Below are 9,622 nucleotides of genomic sequence, written 5' to 3' on the forward strand. Positions count from 1 at the left end.
TAAAAATATTAATGATGTTTTGGTTCTAGTATTAGGATGGTTTTTTTATTATTTTTAAAATAGTTTTATTATTATAAAAATTTGTTTTAAGAACTTAGAGAAATTTATTCCATATGCACAAATTTAGTTGCGTATGATATGTGCGGGTAAAATGCCTAAGACATTTTGCATATGGAGAAGGGCAGTGCTTTAGTCTCTCTAATGTTTGCATTAGTTAACACAACTAACTAAAAAATTGTTGCATTTTTAATGCCAGTACTGTTTAGTGTTATTTTTATTATGGTTTTTATTTGGTTGGCGTTGAGATTTTGGTGTTAAAAAGAAGTAAGAAAGATTGATCTTATTTGGATAATTCTTACTGCTTATTCAAATTGATTTTGAGCTCTTATAAGTCTAAAACTCCCTACTAGAAACAATTGATTTTTCTAAGTTTTGTTCACTGTCCCTATTCATATAGTAGTTTGAGGGATGGGTCTGAGGACCAATTTCTTTCATATTTTAATTTTTTTAGAATTCTAATCAAAGTTTTATTTAAGTCATAAGTCAGAATAAACTACTTTCATAAAATAAGAATATTCATGTATCATATCGATATAATTTGCTTTTCCAGTATTTAAAAGTTAAATCTACAAGTTTGACTTGAAATTATAGGCTTCGTTGAGATCTGGCATTGTAAACGAGTCGAAGTCCGAGCGCCAGTAGCTTATTGAGTTAGCTCCTTGTAGTCTAATACTTTTATAAGACTCGGAAGGCTCATTTTAAGAGCTCATAATTCTATAAAACTCGCTGTATGAAAATCAGCTTGAACTTGACCTTTGATTATTGGAGCCGTTTCACAAAGCTTTGAGTTTGATCGATTGAAAAGTCGAACTTGACTCGTGTTATGAAGCTCAAATTTTGTTTATTCTTTAAAAAGTTCTTGAGAAAAGTGTATATGGAAAATATGTTAATTATATATTTAAAATCGATGTAAGCTCTACGAGACTACTGCGTAGGTCGAGTCAGATTAAAACTCGAGACTCAGCTTCTTAATAAACCAGTTGCTTACAAAGCTTTGAACTCTCATACCTTCGTAAGCTTGAACTCGCTGGAGCATCATTAAGTGAGTTGAGTTCAGCTGGCTGACGCTGCACTTGCACTCATTTGATGATGTTTAATCCTTATTTTTTATTAAATTTTCTAAGAAATTTTATACCTAAAAAGGTTTTGTATAGATAATAACGAAACTATATTAAATGAAGCTGAAATCATGTTTAATTCTACTCAAAATACTTTAAGTTGTTAGAACTTAAAATTTGTTATTTTAAACTCTATATGAAACTCACTCTTAGTTGCCTCAGATACCAATTTTGATGACATAAGCGTCCAATATAGAAAAAAATAAAAAAACAAGAATAAAATTTTAAGAATATAAATAAAGGATCCTCTATCTCATAGTTTTATTTGGATAGTTTTATCTAGAAAGTTATGAAATATAAAATTTGAGTGATAAATCCTATATTGAATTTTCTACTAAATTATATTTAACTGATATCCTAAAATTAACCATTATCAAATTCTGCTCAGCTGAGTATACCTGGTGCTTTGTTTTTCAGTCCACTTTAATATTTAGATGCATAGTCCCTATTTTATAGAGGAAGTGGATTGGTTCACTAACTATCGCACTTGATACAACAATAACAAGTCATAACACTCAAAATCCTTTCAATTAAGTTAAAATAATAATCAATTAATTTATTTAAATGAAATATATTTTTCATGTATATATTTTTAAGATATTTATATATTAAAATGTATATAAGTGAATATAAAATTTAGTAATAATTAGATATGTGAATACAGAAGAATTTTATGATATGTATATAAAATCCCTCTTATTAAATTTATATAATGTCATGTGATAATTAGCTAATAAATATAGTTCTATTCAAATTTCATATGAAAATAAAAGATAATAATAAAAAAATAAATATTTTCACTTTACTTTTTGAGGTATTACAGCAACCTCTCTCATCTTTTCCTCAACAAAATTCATAACGACAACAACATCAAGCATTTATCCCATCACACGAGATCGACTACGTAAATCCTTTTTCTGCATTATCCTATTAATTAATCAACAAAATTCAATCAAATAAATTTATCAGAATAAAACCAAGTCAAAATGGGACTCAAAATTATTGAATTTATTATTAGTATAATTTATAAGTAATTATTATTATTTATCTTAAAATAGATTTAAGAACTTGGAAACTCATACCAATTATATTTTTTTTCAAAAATAATTCTACAACTAATTTTACAAATCATTATAGTTTCCCAACATACATGTACAAAAAACACAAATATATTATGACTAACATCTTCACCATGATATATTGCATGATATGGTACATATTTTTCTAATAATTTTGCCAAATAGAAATGTTTTTTTTTTTTTTTATTCCAATAAAACTTACACCAAAATATACTTTTATATCCCTAAGTTCAAAGTAGAAATCTTTTTGATAAAATCATCATAGCTAGCATTGAAATCATCTAAACTGAAATCCTTAGGCAACATACCTTGGTAAGCCAGATGATCAACATGAAGCCTCACATTTGATGAAGCTGCAATCCACAATCTGACACTTACATCTGCATAAACATCTGCAACAATATCATACAAAGTTTTTGCTCCATTTTCAATGGCTCTTAGAATTTTGAATTCTCTCTCTCTTCTATGCTTTAGATATCCACATAGCATCCTTTGAGGCCATAAATTGATTCTCCCATGCATGGGGATCAAAACGCTTGGTTTAAGATCCAAGAAATTGTAAGTTGTTTGAAAATAATCCTTCATATTTCCACCACTTGTGATGTCAAGAACAGCACTTCCTTGACCAACACAATGATCACCTACTATGAGAGATTTTGAATTCAAATGGAGAAGGGCATTGTGGCCATCAGTATGTCCAGGTGAAAAAACTGCTTCCAGTTTTTTATTGCCTATCTGTATCTTCTCGCCGCCGGAAATCGCAAGAGATTCATGAGACCAATTTGCTTTATCGATTCGCCGCAAAGTATTCTCATGAGCCAACAAAATAGCATCAGGGTTGCATTTATTGATAACTGAAAGACCATCAACATGATCATAATGATGATGAGTGAGAAAAACAAGTAGTTTTCTGGGAAGAGCTTTAACAAGATCTTCCAGATCAGGGTGGTATTGAATAGAGCATCCAGGATCCACTAGAAGAGCATCTCCATATTTAATAATGTCAGAGTCCTCAGATTTACTGGTTTCATCCTCAGCTACAATTAGAACTAGATTTGTTGTTGAGAATGGTTTTTGTGTTCTACTCTTCATTGGTATAACCATGATGCCTGTAGGGTACTCTTGAATGGAATGACTGAGAAAGACGCTAGGCAGCTGCGGCTTTCTAGATTCATCTGGACCATCAAGAAGTCCAATGATTGTGAGAAGTCCAATTCGATCATCACTTGATGAGTTAGCGACACGATCTTTGGATATCCACTTACAAGAGTCTGAAAAATCTTCATCTCCCTGTGTCGGGGTTCCTAGAATAAAGAGTGTTTTAACAGGGGAGTCAGGTCCAAAGTCAGCTTCTTCTACATATTTCAACAAAGACCAGCTTCTGCAGATTGTTGCAACTCTTCCTACTTGAGATGCAATCTGAGCTAAAGCTGAGTCGATATTGAACGTTCTAAGATCGAGCTCATCGAGCAGAGCATCACCCCCAACAATCACTTCTTTTGACTGGTGTTCTCCTTCCAAAGGCTTCAGCGGGGCCGAAGGTAAGTCCCAGAGATTGGAGTCTACATAGTGTTGGTACTCATCCTCCTCCAATGCTGGTGGAGGATCTTGCTGGACCAAGAGGAATTCCTCACTGACGGAGCGCTTGATGGCAGCGGCAATCCGATAAGTGGCCATGGCGTTTGAGTTCTATCGTAAACCAACATAAATGACATGGCAAACAAAATATATGACAATATAGAATAGTCGGACTCTATGTTTACAAACAAAATTATAGAAGATAACACCAATAAAATTGATAGATGAACTTCAAATAGAATGATTATAAAGTATAACAAGACCAAAGGTAATATACATAGAAGATGTGAAAAAAAAAAACTTTGAATATATTAGAACTAAAACCTCAAGGCTCATAGAGCGCCTAACAGGATTATTAAATGAAGAATGAAGATTCATAAATCTACTTACAAATAATTATGCTAAGGCAAAGAATAATGATAGCATATAAACACAAATATAAATTATGAGCACTAGAATTAACTGGAGTAAAACCAAAATGCACATAAATGAAAACAAGTTTTTGAGATAAAAGTTTTAGAAATATAATAATATAAGCATCCAAATGATCAGAGTACAAAAATTTAAAAAACTGAAACTTAATTGAAATGTTGAATGCCATTCCAAAATGTTTATTTAGAGCAATTCTAGCTTCTTGTAGAAAGAATCAAATATTGGTAGATAGAGGAGAAGTTGCATTTGCCAATATCATGAACTGTGATCATAATATCATTTCTATCCGCTATCATAATATCATAAAAATAAAAGAAAGAGTGATACTACACTCCTCAAACAACTTTAAGAGTTTTTTTTTTAAGCAATTTATATGATATAGAAAAACAATCTATATTAACATTACTTTTGGATTAAAAAAAAGTAAATTTACTTGAGGAATGAAGCATGACTTTAAAAAAAAAAATTATGAGAACTAAGCCATCTAAAACATTTGATAATAATACTTTGTAATTTAGAAAGGATGAGCTTCATAAAATGATGGTTTCGCCAAGCCTAAAATTACTCTAATGACCCATATGGTTTCTTGTAGCAAAAAACAAGCTTTATAACATGATGATTTCCTCTTTACTCATTTTACATGTATGAAGGAATCATTAGAGGACAGTTTGAGAGATCTGTGAAACTTAAAAATCAATGTTGATTTTTTATTACATCCAACAAACTTATAGATCAAACACATATATTATGCTTTTCCAAGACATATTATTTAATTTCAAGCAACAAAATTAGCCCTAATTGCCTTCATTAATAAACATCTCTACTCTCAGGGGCTGTTTGGATGCAGGATTTAGGCTGGATTTAAAGCGGATTTGAGCTAAATCCAGCCAAGCGCCCAAAAATACAAAATCAAAGCTGCGGTTGACGGAAAAATCCCTCTTGTCGTGGTAAATCTCAGATTTACGATATCCTTTCGTTCAGCGGATTTACGGGATTTGGCCGAAGAAGCACGCGAAAGGGAGAAAGTTACCTTCACAGCAAGCGAGCTCCCGTTGTTGCTTCAGAACCAAAAAATGTCGTAACTTCTGATCCAACAAGAAGGGAACGTTGTTGGTGAGCAGAGCATATTGGTCTTCACATAGCGGTATTTCTCGTTTTTGTCAAGCAATACCTAGCAATACGCGAACATAGCAATTTCGGGTTCCGGTCCGGGTCGAGTCATCGGGCCGCGCGGTAAAAAGTAAGAAGGCGTGGCGAAATATTATTGGCGTATGAACGAGAGCTATGTCAGGTCACCTGACCTAATAATTGTTCCATGCGAAGGAACGAAGCCTAACGAAATCGAGAAGAGAAAAGTAAAAGCTAGACTCCTTTAAAAGTTTGTTGGATAATTTAATTAATATAATTTAAAATATTAATAATTAAGTGAAACTAATTAAATAATATTTCAATAATTAATTAAATTGTTGATAAAAATTATTAGTTAAATATTTAGTTATTTCAAAATAATTAATAGGATTAAATATGATTTTAAATAAAAATAATAATTAATAAAGTTTTGTTATGTTTTATTTAAACTTCTTCTGTTGTACTTTAATTATCCTAGCAATGCATGTCAAATCTTTTAACAACCTTAAATCCTGAATTAAATAGTCAAATAGTCACAAATGATTTAACAGGATTTTATCATGAATGTTACCAAACAATTTTCATCTAGATTTGGAGGATTTATGAAATCCTACTTAAACAAAATCCTGGGTGCTACCAAACAGACCCTCAATGTGTATTTGATCTCCAATAAAACAATACGCTTTGGTGACTATGACGTTGTTGGTGATTCTTCAAATCAAAACATCAAATGACTGAACAGTCCCCAAAAAAACCAAAAACAAAAAAATCAACTACTTTTAAAGTAAAAAAAAGGCAGAATTAAGTTGAAAATCCAGCTAAAAAATATCAAACAAATCTAGAACGCGAGGTGCAGCAGAGCGTGATGCCCTATTTCAGATCGTAGTCCAACTGATCGACGAAAATAAGTGAAAAAATAAGTAATAATTAAAATGAGGAAGAATATCGCGAAGAGCTTACCTGCTGAACCCTAGAGATTCTCGCGCTTGGGTTAGAACTGTGATTTGGGAAGCAGGTGGCCGAAATTTTTATTACCAAGGTCGCGTTTGGTTGGTCATAATGGACTTTTCCCCTGTCATAAAAGAAAATGGAATTTATATTTATTTATATTATATTCAAGTTTAACTTATATAAATATAAAAATTAAATTCTTTTAGATAACTTGATATTAATGATCCTTTAATAGAACTTAAATGTTAATATATTATATAAATAATCATAAATTTTAAATAAAAATAAATAAATACATAAAAATTCTATGATGTATAAAAAACTCCTTTCTTTTCTCGATCATGACACCAACAGTAGGTGATCAACGTATTTGTTGTCACCGTCATCGTCTGTCAGCCACCAGCCACTACTATCATTATACTATGTAGGCAAACAAGTAGTAAAAAATAATTTGAATTTTTTATATTATTAAGCCACATAAATATTGAAAGAACGATATATAATCACTTTTGATGGTGTATGAATTAACCGAAGGCAACTAACTATGGACTCCTTACTACAATCTTCTGATTACCATCATCTAATATGATCATTCAACCATCATCACTCATAATTAATAGTCCTCAAATCACTATTATTCGATTATAGTCATCTAACTGCCATCGCACGACAGTGATCCCCAATCATCATTGTGATTATGATCTTCCAATAATTGTAACCCTGCTTCAATTCCTCCAAATATTATTGCTTGACTATGCTCATCTAATCATAATGGCCCTATCATAGCCTTTTGACCACCACTACTTAATTATAGATTTTGTAGCATCATATCTCGACTATAGTTCCCTTACCACCATCTCTCAGTGTTAATTAAACATCATGGTCACCCAACTTCGGTATTCTGGCCGCTATAATCAAACTTTGGTCATATGATTATCAGTCTTTCTATGATATTCTAAGAACATTTTGTAATTACATTTTTGCAATCATTGTCCCCCAAGTACATTCATATAACCCGGCAGCTATACTACACGAACACTCTATGTTTTAGTCACCCAAAATCACTAACAACATCAATGCATGCCATCTCGTTATTAAGTTGATACACTCCATCGACAATGTCAATGATTCATAACTTCATCGTGTCATGCCACAAAATTTAATTTGGAAGAATTTTTTCTTTAATCTTTTATTAGACAATAACGATATCTATCTAATTTTAGTTAATATAAACTAGCAACAAAAATTATTCTATTAATAAAAACATCAATAATATATGCATTCATTTCTCACAAATCATATACAATATTCATGAATTATAATCATGACATGTCTTTCCCATCATGAGTACAAAAGAATCACTACAAAAATAGAAAGAAATAAAATAACAATAAACCTAGAGAATTCTAATCAATATCACACTCTTGATTCTCTGCCCTAATATAAAATCATTGAAACGATATATAATGAGCTAAAAAACACAACATGTCACTAAATCCTACAACTAAACTCAAAGCATGATAAAAAATCAATATGCATATCGTTAGTTAATTCATAATAGTAGCAATTATTACGAACATGAATATGTGGAGTGCATAAATGGTAAAATATGTAAAACAATAGAAAAATCAGGTATGTAAACCAATAAAATTAGAAATAATAAACTAGTAAACATGTAAGCTAATAAATCATCAACTCATTATGAAGATCAAATCAAATAAATAATGGGAAAATCACGTAAATCAATAACCAGAAATATCTCGAAAACAGTCAGAATTCATAATTGTGCAGTATAATATAATCAATATATACATGAAATTAAATTATTTTATATTAGCATCCAATTAATATCTTATATCACTTGATTAATATCACTTACTCAGTATAGGAATCACGTACCCATTATCAGCAGATTAGTAAATACCGAATCAATGGTAGCAACAGTGACATTGAATTAGTGACAATAATAATATCAATATTCGTAAAATCGATGACATTAATAGTAAACAATATCATGGTAATATAATAGTAATATGTAGAATAGTGAAATAGTATGGTGATGCCAGTGTGGTAACAGTAAATCAATACAATAACTATTAGGACGAACATTAATAATGAATTAATAACATGCATTTCAATGATCATATTCAATATTATTCAACAAATCATATATATTAGAGTGCAGCACCGAAGCGCCAGTGCACCACTACCAGCGCCACAGCACTGCATATTGAATCCAACATTATTGTAGAGCAGAGTCTCAAATGCTGCAACAATATTTTCTGGAGCTATTGTGCCCTCGACCTTGGGCTGCAGTGCTCGAAGGCACAGTGACGTTATGCTTTAGTTCAAACAAGAATTCATGTTTTCATTTTAAAACTATTTTTAAAAATTATGAGTCATTACAAATCACATGTTGTCACCAATTATATTGACCCATGTCATCAACAATAATGTTATGCACGAAGTTGTCATAAAAAAGTCAACTTCATCGACTTCTTTGGCACCAACATCTTATAAAACTAATGCACGCCACCAACACAAGCTCTAACTTAAAGACTTTGACATCAAGACTTATGGTGAACTTCTTAGTTTATATCCATCATTCAAAAACAAAAAAAATAATTATATAACAAACAAACTCTTGAAAACAGTTTGTACGTCATAAGACTCTTTCAACTTCTACCACAAAATCAGTTTAATATAATTTATACCTACTATATTATACACACACCTTCTCTAATTATAGAGAAGTGCATCATTTATAATTCATGATATAAGCTAGTTGAATTATTACAACATCATCAAAGCTCATAATTGTTCTCATTCTAAAATTTTCATATAACAATTTTGATCTCTTGCAACTCTCTTATGTGTGCTAACCTAAATATATATATATATATATATTTGTATAAAACTAAGTTGTTAAATATTTTCTCATCATCATTGTGAATCTACTAACACTAAACAAACATAAATACATATTGTATAGAGTTATGTGAATTATTGTCTTGATGTATTAGTTTAATCACCTGAAGCTAAATGGGCTAAATATCAATATAGATGAGATGAAATTTGATGAATTACAATATTACCCATAAATCCATAATGTTTCACATTGGCCCAAAAGTTGTGTTTTTAAGTAAATTTAAATTTTTTTTGAGACATTTAGATTAATTAATACACATATAACATACTCAAGATTCTAACTCAAAGATTTTTAATTGACGGCCAAAGCTCTCAATCAAAATTAAGTAGAGCTGCTTAGTAAATTTA

General features: G+C 30.7%; 1 protein-coding gene across 2 annotated transcripts; it reads right to left on the reverse strand.

Annotated features, from left to right (window-relative positions):
- Window positions 1-2,332: 2,332 nt before the first annotated feature.
- LOC110098453 lies at window positions 2,333-6,405 on the reverse strand. Of its 2 annotated transcripts, none has more exons than XM_020825295.2 (2): window positions 6,356-6,405; window positions 2,333-3,946 (listed from the first exon to the last, which is right to left on the reverse strand). In XM_020825295.2, exon 2 carries the CDS (start codon window positions 3,932-3,934, stop codon window positions 2,474-2,476), a length of 1,461 nt encoding a protein of 486 aa, XP_020680954.2. In that variant the 5' UTR covers window positions 3,935-3,946; window positions 6,356-6,405; the 3' UTR covers window positions 2,333-2,473. The 2 variants fall into 2 exon arrangements, with proteins under 2 accessions (XP_020680954.2, XP_020680955.2); XM_020825296.2 differs by lacking the exon at window positions 6,356-6,405 and adding an exon at window positions 5,298-5,354.
- Between the last annotated feature and the right edge of the window lie 3,217 nt (window positions 6,406-9,622).

Source organism: Dendrobium catenatum, unplaced genomic scaffold, assembly GCF_001605985.2.
Source record: "Dendrobium catenatum unplaced genomic scaffold, ASM160598v2 fragScaff_scaffold_123, whole genome shotgun sequence".
NCBI lineage: Eukaryota > Viridiplantae > Streptophyta > Magnoliopsida > Asparagales > Orchidaceae > Dendrobium > Dendrobium catenatum.

Bases quoted from the DNA above. Each gene is read 5' to 3' on its own strand.
- LOC110098453 (XM_020825295.2), bottom strand. From the start codon at position 3,934: ATGGCCACTTATCGGATTGCCGCTGCCATCAAGCGCTCCGTCAGTGAG.